General features: G+C 33.1%; 3 protein-coding genes across 4 annotated transcripts; all 3 read left to right on the top strand.

Annotated features, from left to right (window-relative positions):
- Positions 1-357: 357 nt before the first annotated feature.
- Positions 358-936, top strand: LOC18099262 (uncharacterized). Its single transcript, XM_006383117.2, has one exon. The coding sequence runs from the start codon at positions 358-360 to the stop codon at positions 934-936; it is 579 nt and encodes a 192-aa protein (XP_006383179.1).
- A 9860-nt stretch (positions 937-10796) lies between these two features.
- Positions 10797-13229, top strand: LOC18099263 (phosphopantetheine adenylyltransferase). Of its 2 annotated transcripts, XM_024601384.2 has the most exons (6): positions 10799-11007; positions 11136-11207; positions 11681-11740; positions 12188-12282; positions 12708-12777; positions 12907-13229. In XM_024601384.2, exons 1-6 carry the CDS (start codon positions 10888-10890, stop codon positions 13024-13026), a joined length of 537 nt encoding a protein of 178 aa, XP_024457152.2. In that variant the 5' UTR covers positions 10799-10887; the 3' UTR covers positions 13027-13229. The 2 variants fall into 2 exon arrangements, with proteins under 2 accessions (XP_052308825.1, XP_024457152.2); XM_052452865.1 differs by lacking the exon at positions 11681-11740 and having other exon boundaries at positions 10797-11007.
- Positions 13230-13377: 148 nt separating this feature from the next.
- LOC127905317 (syntaxin-112-like) lies at positions 13378-15257 on the top strand. The gene is made up of 2 exons (XM_052452864.1): positions 13378-13509; positions 14260-15257. The coding sequence occupies exon 2, from the start codon at positions 14286-14288 to the stop codon at positions 15174-15176; it is 891 nt and encodes a 296-aa protein (XP_052308824.1). The 5' UTR covers positions 13378-13509; positions 14260-14285; the 3' UTR covers positions 15177-15257.
- The last annotated feature ends 787 nt before the right edge of the window (positions 15258-16044 follow it).

Genomic DNA, 16044 nt, shown 5'->3' on the forward strand with positions numbered 1-16044 from the left:
AAAAAATTATTTTTTTTAATTAATTTTTTTAATTATTTTGATGTGGTGATATTAATTTTTTTTATAAATAAAATAGAATAATTATTTTAATTTATTTAAAATATAAAAGAAATGGGAAAAATAAATAAAAGAAATTACATCTTGGAAAAATAATTGAATTTACAAAATTAAAGATTTATATGTACACAATAAAAACATTGGCGGTTACATCTCCTTCTCCCTGAAGGAATCTCCTCTCTATATAAAGTCCCTGACTTGCCCCCGAAACCAAATCTCCCTTCCCTCTCCGCCAAACACAAAACCCCTATTTCTCTCTGTTACACAAAACTAATTTGCGATTCTTTAATCCTTCGATCAATGGCTTCTGCTGCAGTCTGTGGTACCAAAAGATCATACTTCTTCGAAGACGAAATCTCCTCCATCCCGCTTCTAAAACGTATCCGCTGCACCTCTCCGCCTGGCATCCGGCCACCACAACCACCTCCAAAAGAAAACCCAGTTCCCAAAAATCCTGTTCCTGCTAGTGGTGAACAATGGGTGGACCTGCTAGTGAAAGAGATGACGAGCGCAACAAGCGTGGACGACGCAAAATCACGCGCAGGGAGAGTTCTTGAGATGCTGCAGAAAGTTATTAGCGATCAGGTGACCGAAGAGGCGGCGAAGGGTTTTGAAACAGAGAATTATGCGTTGAAGGAAAGGTTTGAAGCTTTGTGCCACGAGAATGGAGTGCTGAAGCGCGCTGTGGTGATACAGCATGAGATGCTGAAGGAAGGGGAAGGGAAGGAGAAAGAATTGAAGCAGTTCAAGGAGATGGTCGAACATTATCAGGAGAAGGTTCGGATGCTTGAAGTTAATAATTATGCTTTGTCAGTGCATTTGAATCAGGCTTTGCAGGGAAATTCTCTTGGTGGACGTTGTAATCCCGATGTGTACTAAAAATATATTTATTTTTATTATTTACATTTGATAATTTGTGAGGCTTTGTTAATGTACTTATCTGGTATTTGGAATTGTTGTATTTAATAAATCTTGATGCTAAAGTCCCATATTAAATATTCTAATTCTAAAAGAAACTAACTATGATAGTCTAAGATAATGTCTTATGTAAAGGATCACTTTATATTAAACATCCCATTAATTTGAAAAATGTTGTTAGAAAAAATTGTTGTAATGATTAAATAAGTTGCAATCTTTTCCCCCCTCAGACAAAAAGTTTTAATCTTTGATTACAAATATTGTTGAGTAAATGGTTTTAATGAATCATTATTAAGGGTTAGCAAACACCTAAAAGACAAGCATTAGCTTCTATAGTTGAGTAAATAGTTTAATTATTTTTTGATTTTGTTATAAATAAAAATATCATCAAAATATATCATACAAATTTTCCAAAAAACCTAAGCATAAAATATTTGGTGTATTGAAATGGTCAAAAGACATGACTAACTACTCCACTCATATAATTCATTTTTAGTCTTAAATATAATTTTTCATTCATCTCCAAAACAGATTCTAATATAATAATACCCACATTTTAAATCAGTATTAGAGAAAATTTAGACTCTTACTATCATATCCAACATGTCATCTAACCTAAGAATGATAAAACATTACTTGATAGTAACCTTATTAGTAGCTTTAGTATCTACACACATCCTGTAAAAACTATTTTTTTTTAGTGTTAAAAGAACATGTACTGCACAAAGACTTAAGCTATCTCTTATGAAACCCTTTTGTAAAAGCTCATTTGCTTGCGTTTGCAATTCGATATATTCATTGGGATTCATCCTATAGCAAGGAAAATTCAACGATTTAGCACCAGGGATAATTTATGGCGTATTGAATGTCACGCATAAGAGATAAGACATTATGAAGTTCAGAGGAAAATATATCTTAAAACTCTTTCAACATTGCATTTACCTCTTTAGGTGGCTCATTTGAAGAGTTTTCTACAATCTCCTTGGCAACTAGAGCAAATACAATTGACTCCTCATTAACCTCCTTCTCAAATTTCTTAGAACTTATTATGTCAGGTCCATTTTGCTTTCACCTTTTTCTTCTTTTGTCCCCTGTTATTAGGCGTTAGTGGAAATCTAATGAGTTTGATCATTTTACTTTGAAAAGTGAATGAACAAGAATTTGATTGACCAAATATGATAACATTTAAATTATATAACCAAGACCTACCTAAAATGACATGTTCTATGTTCATGAGAATCACATCACATTAAATTTTATTATGGCAGTTTACAAACTTTATAGGAAAAAGACATTTCTTCTTAATTGCTATCGAGGTGTTGTTAGCACATGATATACTATATGGTTTAAGGTGATGAATAAATTTTCAACCTAAACGGTTTACATTACCATAAAATATTGCACTAATGTAACTTCCATTATAATCTATGATGACCTTGTAACCTTTATCTTCATATTTAATGTAGCTTTAATTAATATTTAATCTTAATAGAGCATTGACTAAAAATATTTAAAAACAATACTTTGATGCAATAAAAATATCATAATTATAATAACTTTATAATTTTCTTTGCAAAATATTTTTGTTTCAAGGACTTTATTTTTATTCGAGATTTATTAATAAAATATTTGATGAATATTAAAGATAAATAAATTTTTATTAATAAATCAAATATATTTATATATAAAAAAAGTCAATACCATGTATAACTAATTAATTTACTGCATATTCAATAAAACAAACCTCTTACAATATTTCTCATACAATATTTCACTTAAAAGCTCAGATTAAACACTCTCTATATATTAAACTACACACTTGGTTTGGTACTCACTGCACTCTCATTGTACAAAAAGAAGAAGAAGGAGGTAACATGCATATATGCATTGTCATTGCCCATCAATAATCTATATTACATTACACTATAAAATAAAGAAAAATGTTGCTTCCTGTTAATTTTACTGGAGGTTGTGACTGGGCTCAATGTAATTAAATTGTATAATGAGTATTTTAACAGTTGTTTTTTAAAGTATTTTTTTTTTGGAAATGCATCAAAATAATATTTTTTATTTTTTAAAAATTATTTTTGATATAAGTATATTAAAATAATCAAAAAAACACTTAAAAAATATATTAATTTGAAAAAAAAATTCAAATGTTTTCAAAAACATTTTTAAAACTCAAACCCCGTGAATACAATTTTTTTTTTTTTTTTTGCTTTAATTGAGTTGCACGCTGCCTAGTTGTTCCACTCTATGAGCCTTCCCTTTCTTCTTGATTCATCGGCTTGGTGTATAATACCTTTCAATTTCATTAGTAATATCATATTGATTTAAGCAGAATGCAATTATTTGAAACAAATCTAAATGGTTTCCAAATCCTCTCTCCTTAAAGCTGATTCAATTGTCTCAGATACTCCCAGGTTGCTAACATGGATCATGAATGATCTAGGTGTTGTAAGAAGAGCTCAGTATGAGCCAAGGTTTTGTGGAAAAAAAGTATAATTTGTATTAACACAGTAGCCTCATTGTGTTGTTGCATTATAGCTGCAGTGTGTGCTATGTTCTGTTTAATTTATTTTGGCGTCATTACTTCTCAGACAACCATCGCAGTCACTCGATGCAATGAAAACAAAGTTAAAGCTCCGGTAGGAAGCTTACCTTTATGAACATGACCAAGAATGTAGTGCTTGAACTGGTTACGAAGCATGATTTTCTCAGTTTGGAAAGAGAAAAAAGGAAGTGCGTCTCTGTGGGACAGTTTGCACAAGGCCCGATGATGGAAATCTCAGCATGTTGATATTAAAGAGTTAGTGGATTCTCCGCTGCCTTGCTGAAGAAACGCAGCTCTGCTGTGCAAGTTGTTGAGACCAAAAAGATAAATGGATCAGAAACTCAAGACATCGAATAAAAAAAAGAAAGAAAAGAAAACTCAAATGATAGAAGCCATGATGTTATTTTTACTCGAAATGCTATTCTCTGTAATTCTAAATTTGCCAGAAGTGGATCAGTGAGGGCTCTGTTCGTGCCTTGTTCCTTTGAATAGTATACACTTCTCGGTCAGAACTAATTCCTGTTCTAACTAGTGTGTAGCGTCTGCATGAGCAGGAAATTGATGAAAAATGTGTCCACACTCCCAGAAAAAACCAGCCTTCTTGTCCCCTCCATTTCCTACATAGCACGACAGATAAACCTTGTTCCATTTCAATTAATAGAGTTGGAGATCGAGGATCAGAGGAGAATGGGAAGAAAGGTAATATCCCAGGTATTGTATTCATCACTGCTTCAAAATTTTTTTTGTAGAAGTGTTTTCCTGTAGCTAAGCAGGTTCGAATTCTTAAAATTGCAAGTTATTTCATTCAGACAGTCTCGTGTGTTCCTTAATTTCCATGGATGCTGTTGAATCGAAAGATTATTAATAAATAAAATCACAAAGGAGCGTGTCTGCGTCAATAGCCAACGAACATCAATTTTATGAATTTCCATCAAGGTTCAGAATCCAGAATACGTTTTTCTATGATTAAAAGAGGTGATTATATATGACCCCCAGGGTATATGTTAGTTACTGCAATACACTACTTTATACATACTCTTATACATGTATAAAATAATATTTATACGTGCATATTTTACTTTTATAATATAAAAACCAAAACAATTTAATTTCATTCGATGCTAACTAATGAACATAAAAAAAAAATGACTTACAGACTTTCTTATTACTAATATTTATTTTCACTTATATATTAACAACTTGCATTCATTTATAATACCTATTTTAGTATTTTATATAAAAAAACTTGTTTTCAATCTTTTTTTTATTATAATTTTTAAAACCGATCCGGTGGTCGACCCGGTCTAATGATTGGGTCACGGGTCAAATGGGTCATCCCGGGTAAACAAATAAAAAAACCAATACAACACCTATAGAAAACACCTAACTAGTTACAATGCAACACTTATATAAACCAAATTTAAATTTTAAACCAACAACATAAATTTAATTCAATATCCAAAACACAAACCAAATATACATTCTAAAATATTTAAAACAAAACATCCAAAAACATAAATTCTAAATCAACAACACATTCACTTGTGTTGAATGAACACATTAAGTTCTTCGGTGTCCATAGAAAAACTTAAAATGTCGATGGAATTGAGCCAATCTCGTCAACACTTAATAAAACATCAGCATGCTCCTTTGAAATTTCATCGTCACAATCATATTCAATCTCATTAATATTTGTGACATCTATATTTAAAACACAATTAACAAATAAATATTATGTGTTAAGCAATACTTTGTTTTAAATAATATTTATCACTAAATGATCAATAATTAATTACCATCATCTAAAGTATCTTGTATGGTTATTGTTGATAGAGCTTGGTGAAAACTCTTTGCTTCTTCAGTTGTCAAAATTGACGTGTCATCTTCTATACCCAATTTTTAATGTTACAAATTGTCTCAAAATTAATATATTATAATTTCATCATTTCCAATAATTCCTATATATTAAAAGTGAAGGTAAACACAATATAAGTATTAATAATGCTACTAAATAAGATAAAATAATATTTAAGGAATTAGAAAAAAGAAAAATACTTTTGTTTTAATCTTGGATTGCAGTGGACATAAACAAGGTCATTAAGCCTTTGGTGCTCCAATCTATTTCTCTTCTTGGAGTGAATATGTTAAAAAATACTCCAATTTCTCTCGCATCCCGAAGTACTACAAGTTTGACTTAACTCTCGTATAGCCAAATGTTGTAGATTTGGAGCACTGGTTCCATATGTCATCCACCATTCATCTATACAAAAAAATAATAAGTAAGACTATGTCAAATAATATTTTTAAATATACAAAATTATATACCTGGAGGCATAAGGGTGCGATTATTTATTGCGGACGCTCGACCAAAGTCATTTTCAGCATTCCTAAACAACTTCATCTCACTTGTAATCTTACTTTGCAATGGTAGATTTCCATGTGCATACTTCTTAAGAACATCTAGAAGTCTAGAAATGATGCTCATATGTTTATCCATTATACTTGCATCATATTGAAATCGAGGATTCAACCAAAATGTCGTTGCATAAAGATTTCTATATAGTTGTCCATCCCACCGATTATTGATAATGTCTATGAAAGGTTTCACTCAAGCCTTTCTCTTTTGAAATCTCATCAACATTTCTTCTTTTGCATAATGAATAACATCATACAAATATCCCATTGAAGGTCTATCATCACCATCAACCATTCGTAGAACTCAAACTAAAGGTTCACTTATTCGCACAATTACTACACATTCTTCCCAAAACAGAGAGTCTAACACACTCTCAACAAACTTTTTTCCTTTACTATCTTTAGCATAAGCAGATGAGACTCATTCTCTAGATGTCACCATAGCTCTCAACTAATCTTTATAAGTTATAATGCTTTGCAATGCAATAAAATTGGTAGCAAAACGAGTATGAGCTAGATGAAGTATTTCTTTTCCTCTAGTGAACTTCCTCATCAAATACAATGGATAACAATGATTATAAATGTACTTTGTGATGCTAGAAGCATGCTCAACAATAAAACAAATTGATTGCAATTTACCAATGTCCTGAAATATAAGGTTGATATAATGAGCAGCACAAAGAGACCAAAATATTGAAAGAAATTCTTCCATCAATAACTTGCCAGTAGCAACATAATTAGCAGCATTATCAATCACCATATGCACAATGTTTTCTACCCCAACATACAAAACAACCTCTCTAAATAACTGATGCAACCATGTAGCAGTCTTTGAGACATCTGACACATCTACAATTTTCAAAAAAACTGTTCTTTTAGGACAATATACTAAGAAGTTAATTAAAGTCCTCCTCTTTTGATCTGTCCATCCATCAGCCATTCATGTGCAACCAGTCTTCTTCCAAATCTCTCGATAACTCTCAACATAGATCTTCACTTCATCAACCGCTTTTGCCAAGTAATAACCACGAATAACATGCAAGTTTGGTCCTTTATAACCAGGACCCATGGCTGTTACAACATCTATAGCATGCTGATAATACACAGAGTTAACAACATTAAATGGCACGCATGCATCAATCATCCACTTCGTTAAAGCAAGATCACACCGTTCAACTGCTTTCTTCCTTTGCCAACAATTCTGAAGAGACTTTTGAGCACCAGGAGTTGTTCTTGACATGAAATATGCCTCTAATGTTGCAGATTTCTTTTGCTTTCCATAACTTATAGTCGATTGTTTTACAGTGCTGGTGCTTTGAATCTTTTTCTTTTTTGCAACCTTCGGTGGTAACATATGTTTTTTAGTATTGACATCCTCATCACCGTTATCATCATCTTCTAATTGCCTAATCATCATATCTTCATGCTCTCTTTGTTGTGCATTAAATGGATTGAAATCTGCTTGCATTTCTCTAACTCTTTTTTTTTTGTTTCAACATTTCCTTTAAGATTCAAAAGCATTTGATGTCGAACATCAGGATGATATTTGCGACATTGTTCAACTTTTCCTTTAGCTCCAGCTAAATGTTGCTTAAATTGATTAATGCCACCACCCGCAAATACTTTAGCACAATATAAACATACTAATTTAGTTTTTTGACATCCAACACTAAGTTCAGGACCTTCTCTACAATGACCCCATGCCAAATCTGTTCTTCCTCTACTACCACTTGACATGGAAATTGAAAGTTGAGATGATTAGGCCGTTGAAGTATCACTGTTTGGACTACTACTATCATGTGAAGATATTTTAAAGACCTATATTAAACGAGAAAAAAAGCTCACGATATGAAAAATAAAGTTACAGAACAAGGGACACTATGGGAAGAAACAGAAAACATAAAAATCTATTCAATTAACAAAATTAGCAGAACATAAATATGGGAAACAAACGGAAGAAACAGAAAACACAAAAATTCCTCATGTAACATTCCAATACATGATCGAAAATTGTAGATAGGATGGAAAAAGGAAAACGCTTCTTTGGAGTTGTTTTTCAGACTTCAATTCTGGTTTCTCATTTTACACACAACTTGGCACTGGCATAATTTATAAAAAGGAATATAATTTCAAGCCAAATCATATACTTTTATTATATATTTAGATTGAGGAGCAAAACACTTTGCAATCCATTCATTAGATTAACAATGACTAACAAGCAATAATAACCAACTAGATATAAGGTGTGACCATAAAAAAAACTTATTTCCTTATATTAATCACTACAGTAATCACAAAGAATGAAGAAATCCTGATAAACTGGACATCAATTTGTTATTGTTAAGGCATTTTCTAAGCATAAAATCCACTTTACCTGCACAATTTATCAAATCATGACATTATTGTCAAGATTTGGTATTCTCTTTGTGCATTTTTTCTTTATGAGCTATTTGCATTATGTTCTTATATTAACTTACTGGATATTAATGCCTCGATTCTTGTCTTAAAAAAAATCTTATGCTTTAAAATTTTGATAACATTCAATTCAAACTTGATTCTAGCACCTTCGAAAAAAAAAAAGCAAGCCTAATAATTAGAAACAACCCATATAATGCAGTCATTGACAAAGGTAAACTGAAATTGTCTCTAAACATTAGTTAATTAGTTTCATGCAAGAGCTGTTAAAAATAAAAAATACAAAATACAAAAACTATCGAGATTGCAAAAAATAAGGCTTGCACTACTAAATTGGTAAGCTAAGTCCTCTTCTTTGTCAAGCACATCAAACGAACATAAAGAAGAAAAATGAGACAGTTAACTCATATGCAACTTATGAAGAAATAACTAAAATAAATCAAGAAAAATGAAGTAGAGGCTTTATTAAGTTGCAGAAAAGAAAAGAACAGAAAAACATACCAGTGGGTGTGAGAATAGGAAATAATAGATGCCAGATCAAGAATTGTGAAAGAATCGATGTCAGATCAAGAACTGCAAGTTCAAAAAAAAGACAAAGAATAAAGAAAAGAGAGAGTGAAAGAAGGAGAGTCATGAAGAGAAACAATTAACATCAGCTTCATCTAGCCTTATTCGCAGATTTAAAACAGTGATCAAGAGTGTTCTGCTCCTCTGCTCTTCGCGATTGAAATAACTTTTTCTTTAATTAGGTTTTCTCTTTGTCTTCATCATTAATCGTTTTGGCCTTTTAATCGTAAAAGGCCAAAACGACTATATATATATATATAAGGCCGGGTCTCAGCTGAGTTTACCCGGATCGACCCGCCAAGCCGGTCCGGGTTTCAAAACTATGTTTTTTACTACACACTAAGGGTGTTCAAAAAAACCGACCAACCGATTAAACCGAAAAAACCGAACCGATAGAAAAAACCGAATAAACCGATTAAAAAATAAAAAAAACCAGTCGGTCCGGTTCGGTTCCGGTTTAAAAAAGCTTAAACCGATTGAACCGGACCAAACCGAACCGGTTTAAAAAAAAGTATAAAAAGAACAATTCCTAACCCTAAATCACTTTTCCCCTTAACAACCGTCAACCCCTCTCCTTCTCCCCCTCCCCCTCCCCCTCCAGCCTTCCCCTTTTCCCCTTCTCCTTCCCCTTCCAAGAACCCTAAATTACTTTCTCCCTTACTTTCTCCTTTTCCAGCCGCCAACCTCCCCTCCCCCTCCAGCCTTCCCCTTTTTCCCTTCCCCTTCCCTTTTCCAGAACCCTAAATCACTTTTCCCTTTTCTAGCCGCCACCCTCCCTCAAGCCTTCCCTTCCATTTCGCCCTTCCCAGCCTTCCCCTTCCAGTTTCACAATCCAGATGCGAGGGAACCATTATTCAAGAAATCCATACAATATAACTTATACTAGTTCCATCCTTGTGCTGGGCGAAGGCAAGATTTGAGATTCTCTACATACCCCAAAAGAAAAAGCTTTGCTAAAGCCAACACGGCATTCACAGCTGGTGAAAGAGCCAAAGACCCAAGAAAATTTATGGTCAATCAGCTCTCTCGGGACCTCCCTTCCCCTTCCCCTTCCCAGCCCATCCCTTCCCCTTCTCAGCCCCTATGTGGAAAACTTTGATGCTGGTTGCTTTTCTTGAATTTCTAAGTGGTTGCTGTGATTAATAGCTTAGATTGATATTTGATGTCAGATTTTTCCTTTGATTTAGCTCAGTGATGAAGATGAGTCCGGTTTTTTCTGGTTTTTATGCTAAAAAACCGACCCGAACCGAACAAAACCGGTTCGGTTTGAACCGGTTCTCGGTTCGGTTCGGGTTATATTAATAAGAAATACTATTTTCTGGTTCGGTTGAATTTTTGGGTTAAAACCGGACCGAACCGGACCGTGAACACCCCTACTACACACACATTTATAACTTATAATATCTATATTTTTTTTGTTTTTTAAGAAATGTTCCTATAATTTTAGCATTCAACATACCTTCAATAAAAATTAAGTAGTTAATTAAGAGTATGTTGAATATTGTTATAATGGTTGTTTTTTAAATTTTATTTTTTAAAAATATATTAAAATAATTTATTTTTGATATTAATATATCAAACGATATAAAAATATTAAAAATTAATTTTAAAATAAAATTTTAATTTTTTTAATAAACAAGAGACACTCCAACATATCTTGTCCTTCTGATCACGGGCCGGTTGAGCATAAAAAAAGAAAGAAAGAGTAAACCGGAAGTAACCCGCCCTGACCCAAATCTCCCACCTTGCAAACCAAACCAAAACTCAAATAAATAAGAGAACAAAACGGTTCCGTCCAGGTTCGTTGTACCTACCCAGTCAAACCAACCCCCCCCCCCCCCCCCCCCCCAAAAAAAAAAAAATATTCCTTATAAAACTCACACGGTATTTCCATTATCAGTCTCAAAATCCAAATTTCTTTTCCCTCTCTTCACCTGTTTTTCTCTCTCTTTACTACAAAAATGGTGACGGTAGAGGAATCGGTGGTTAACACTAAACTTTCACCACCAAATTCTTATTCTGCGGTGGTTCTTGGTGGCACTTTTGACCGGTTACACGACGGCCACCGCCTCTTCCTCAAGGTGACATTCTTGGCTCTTTCTTTCTCTCTCTCTCAAAAGACAGATAGTCGTGCACCAGTGACCGGATTTTGTTTGAATTTTTGAACGAAATGATTTATTTATTTATTTTTATTTTTGTTTTTGTTTAGGCCGCAGCAGAATTGGCGAAGGATCGTATTGTGATTGGAGTCTGTGATGGTCCTATGTTGAAGAATAAGCAGGTCAATTATTTCCCATTTATTTATTTATTGATATTTTTTTTGGTTGTATATTGTTAGTTGAGTAATGCTATTCATCCTAAAATATGAGTATTTATTTTTATGTATAATATCAAATGGTTGATATTAATCCGCGAATGAATTAAAATTTCTGTTATTGACTCTTTTTTTGTTAATCAATAATTTTTCAAAGAAATGTGATTACTTTTGTTACCTCATTTACATTCGTGTGGGGTCGAAGCTAGTTAGGTACCAGTGAAATGGTACAAACAGCTTTTTTTTTTAAAAAAAAAAAATTTCTTGCTTATTCTTTTGTAATTAATGATGTATGATTAAGACTTTGTTTTATCAGAAGTGTGATGCTGATTACCTTGCTTTTTGGGTTCTTAGAACATGTAATGGAACCATTTAAATTACTAGTATTTTTTATTTCTTCGTTTGTGCAATGATTAGGTATTTGGATCTGCCTTTTGCAGTTTGCTGAATTAATACAACCCATTGAGGAAAGGATGCACAATGTTGAAAACTATATCAAGGTATCTGATTTGAAATTCGAAAAGAATGTTTCATGTTCTTTTTGTTCTTTTCAGTATCTGGAAAGAAGGGCTGAGAGTTTTTAGACAAGACTAGTTTATTAGGTTGGAACAGCTGCATAGACAAGTTAAACTGTTGTGGCTGAGAAAGTGAGCTTGATGGAATTCTTGCATCTCTTACAGTCTGATTATGCCATTGTTCACAAAGTAAGAAGTAGGATGTGTAATTTAACCTAGGAGAAAAAATAGTGTGTAGTGCTTACTGGTTGAAGCTTTTTGAACTGAAGTTTGAATTTCCATCATCAGTTTAAGTGGTGAGGTAGCAAAGCTATGGACCGTGAGCACTGTAATTTAAAATCAATGCATTGCCAAATGGTGAACATGGTTTCTTTTGGAATGATTTTTTTCGTTTTCTGTTTAGAAAATGATTGCTCCTATATTTTTTTGCAGTCTTTTAAGCCGGAACTTGTTGTGCAAACTGAAACTATTACAGATCCCTACGGGCCTTCAATCGTCGATGAAAATTTGGGGGCTATTGTTGTTAGGTGAGTTGCTATTCATGTTGTCTAGGGTTTTTCTCGGGACCTTCTTTTAGGTTTTGATGTGAAATTTTACCATTTTATTTAAAATCATTGTGTTATTCTAACTTTATATATACAGCTTGAGGTGTCTGTATTCTTTTGAGCTTTTTTTGCGTGCATTTTTGTTGTGCTGGAGTTTATCTCCATCATTGCCATCTTCATTGTTGTAGAAATTACTGTAAATCTTGTCTTAGCTGCTTGAGTTTGTTGCCATTATTCTCATTTTCTTCGTATTATTCGTTGAACTTGGTTATAGCAACGAGAGGAACAAAATAAGAAAAAAAATGGAAGGCCAATTTACCTTCTAGGGTTGTAAATTGCAATGTCCTCTTTACTTCCCTAAAAGGTGTGATGGGATTATTCTTGACCAACTGTTGCTTTTGCGGCAGCAAGGAGACAGTGGCAGGTGGGTTGTCCGTTAATAAGAAGAGAGCTGACAGAGGCCTCTCACAACTAAAGGTTTGTGTTACCAATTTTTTTTTTTTAATCTGTGATGATGTAGTGTCATGTTGTTTATGTAAGGTAGGCTTTTATATAATTGCTTAAAAGGTCTGATGATCAGGCCTTTATACCATGAATCTTGTGCAGATTGAAGTTGTAGACTTGGTTCCTGAAGAATCTGGTGGAGCTAATAAGCTCAGTTCTACGACATTAAGGAGACTTGAGTCCGAGAAGGCCAAAGAACAACAAACACCAACAGAGTCATAGTTCCTGATCATGCGCGATGTCCTGAAATTAATTGCTTTTATCAATACCTGACTCTGCAAGGTTCAGGAAACAAAGAATTTCGTGGAAGACTGTTTGGAGAATACATGATACAAGATAGAGAGAATGTCTTTGTATAATTTTATGATTTGATCTACACAGTCTCTCCCCAAAATGATAATAAATTGATGTTTTGACGTGGATTTTATAGGACTCAGAATCGTTTCGCTCTTGCACTATGTAGCAAGATATCTGCGTGAGCGTGTTCTCACAGGTTTAGCCTTTGGAACTGCTGCAGCTTCAGTAACCTTGAAAGTAGAGCAGGCAGTTTTTTTATTTCTATTTAAACTTAGTATCACATTTCTGATGTCAGGATTATGTATCATGCGGAGGCTCCTTTTATCATGATCAAAATCGCTTGAAAAAAGCATTGCATCTCTAGTGGCAAGATAATTGATGAGAATGGTGACATTTCACGACCACAAGGTAGAGTCGTTTTGATTTTTCAACTGCCGTTTCAATGCCTCTAAAAAGGAATTGCACCGCAACAGAAATATTAACGGCTACTATTTCCCTACAACTAAATTTTGAAAATTCTCAAACTGTATAAAGAGGAGTTAACATAACTGAAATATCACAATCCCTCTCTTCTCTATCTCCCTCATCATTTTTTTTTTTTAAAAAAAAACATTTAAAGTGTTCCTTGATCTTCTCCATACAACTCCAAAAAAAAAAACATATTTGTCTCTTGCTTTCTATATCTAAAACCGAAGGAGAAAGAGAGACAGAGAGAGGATTTACTGGTCTCTTTAGCAGAGAGCGGAGCCATTGGTTTCTCCAAGGTTTTAAACAAACCGGCTTCTGTTTTCTTCCTGTCCTCTTTGATTTTAATGCTTTCTTTGCCTTTTAGTACAGCTCTCAGAGTTTTTTTTTTAAAAAAAAGTTTCTTTGATGGTTGCTTTTCTGCTTTCTTTAAGCCATTGTTTAATGTACTGTTATTTATGGGTTTCACTAGAACTGTTGATGGTTTCTTTAATTGCCATGATTTCTCAAAATCGTTTCTTTAAGTTTGTGTTCATTTTTCTTTTCTAGAAAGTGAATTTTCATAATTTTGTAGAATTGGATACCTATTATGTAGTATTCTTGATGGGTTTGCTTATTCTTGTCTAGAAAAGAAGTTTATTGCTTTATGTATGTGGGTTCTGCTTGTTATATAAAATTAATGAGTTTTTGCAGGTGGGTTTTGCAAAATTATTGCGAAGATGAATGATCTAATGACAAGATCGTTCTTAAGTTATGTGGAACTAAAGAAACAAGCCCAAAAGGACCTTCAAGTTGAACTCGACATTGAATCAGGCCAACCCAACCTCTCTCAGTTCTTCCATGAAGTCAACGGAATCAAGACCGAAATGGAAGATATTACCAATCTCTTGTTTGATCTTCAAAACCTTAATGAAGAGTCAAAGTCCACTCACAGTGCCAAAGTTCTTCGTGGCTTAAGAGACCGAATGGAATCAGACATTGTTGCAGTTCTTAGAAAGGCCATGATTGTGAAGGCAAGACTGGAATCACTTGACAGATCCAATATATCCAATCGCAGAGTATCAGAATTGTATAAAGAAGGGAGTCCTATTGATAGGACAAGGATATCAGTCACCAATGGCTCGAGAGTTAAGCTTAGGGAAATTATGAATGAATTTCACATCCTGAGACAGAAGATTTTATCAGATTACAAAAACGATCTGAAAAGAAGATACTACACTGCGACTGGAGAGGAACCAAGTGAAGAAGAGATTGAAAATATGATTTCAGGAGGTGGGGGAGTTCAGATGTTTGAAGGGAAAGGAGTGATGGACTTGAAGAATAAAGAGAGGCATGAGGTTGTGATGGACATACAGAGAAGCTTGAAAAGGCTGCATCAGATGTTTCTTGATATGGTTGTTCTTATTGAAACACAGGGAGAGAAGATGGATGACATTGAAGAGAATGTGACCAATGCAGGTAATTTTTTAAGTGGTGGAACCAACAGTCTTTACCATGCAAATCAGATGAAGAAGAAGAGGAAGACATGGTTTTTATGGGTTTTTGCTGTGATGTTGATCATAATTTTTGTTTGCATTATATCAGAGACAGCATGGAAGGGAATTATTTGATGTCAAGTGGTTAGTTGTTCTGTTTCTACCTGCTTGCCTGAAAATTCATGTCTAATAGAGTTTTCAATAGTTCAGGAGTCATCTCTTACTATTTTACTACGGCTTTAAATGTCGTTTTTGGGTAGCTGAATGTGGTTGTAACATCCCAATTTTAGAGATAAAAATCATTTTATCATCCTTTTAAATGCATGGAAAGTACAAGGTTTTTTTTTTTTAAACGATTCCATGACTTATGATTCTTAATAATATAATTTTAATCTTGTTAAACATGATAATAATTATACTTGAATTGGATTTTTTTATGTATCAAATTATCAATATTTTTACTTTCAATATATAATTCCTCCAGATCTCAATCTGATGCAATCATTCTAGATTACATTTCATTCAAAACTAATTATACTTTTCAATAGCTATCAACTTATAATCAATTCAAGAATATATAATCTACATGTTTGTTTTACTAATAATACTTTTAATTTTTACAATACCCAAACTAAATTAATATAATTTTACATGTTTTAACTACCAATCTCTTTATATACTCATTTAACAAAAATCTATCATTTGATAATATTGTATAATTTCATCATAACAACTAAAATGATCATAACTTACACTATTAATCTTTTAAGACTTGTGAGGAACATGTAATTAAATATATAAAGCATAAAAGTTTAATTACCATTTAAACCATTAAACATATTATTCATAATTTATTCCTACATTTAATTTAACACCAACATTACACCTTCATTTTTTAAAATTGTCATTCATATTTTTATCAATCCACACTAAATTATCATATCACAGTGGCAATCACTATAACTTCAACAACTCATTTAATTGTCATCAATTTAGTTATTCT

The sequence above is a fragment of the Populus trichocarpa genome, chromosome 5 (assembly GCF_000002775.5).
Source record: "Populus trichocarpa isolate Nisqually-1 chromosome 5, P.trichocarpa_v4.1, whole genome shotgun sequence".
Taxonomy (NCBI): domain Eukaryota; kingdom Viridiplantae; phylum Streptophyta; class Magnoliopsida; order Malpighiales; family Salicaceae; genus Populus; species Populus trichocarpa.

What these genes read in the sequence shown, in the direction of transcription:
- LOC127905317 (XM_052452864.1), top strand. Translation starts at nt 14,286, where the DNA reads ATGAATGATCTAATGACAAGATCGTTCTTAAGTTATGTGGAACTAAAG.
- LOC18099262 (XM_006383117.2), top strand. Translation starts at nt 358, where the DNA reads ATGGCTTCTGCTGCAGTCTGTGGTACCAAAAGATCATACTTCTTCGAA.
- LOC18099263 (XM_024601384.2), top strand. Translation starts at nt 10,888, where the DNA reads ATGGTGACGGTAGAGGAATCGGTGGTTAACACTAAACTTTCACCACCA. An exon ending in CTATGTTGAAGAATAAGCAG is followed by an intron (nt 11,208 to 11,680) that starts GTCAATTATTTC and finishes TGCCTTTTGCAG; the next exon opens with TTTGCTGAATTAATACAACC. An exon ending in ATGTTGAAAACTATATCAAG is followed by an intron (nt 11,741 to 12,187) that starts GTATCTGATTTG and finishes ATTTTTTTGCAG; the next exon opens with TCTTTTAAGCCGGAACTTGT.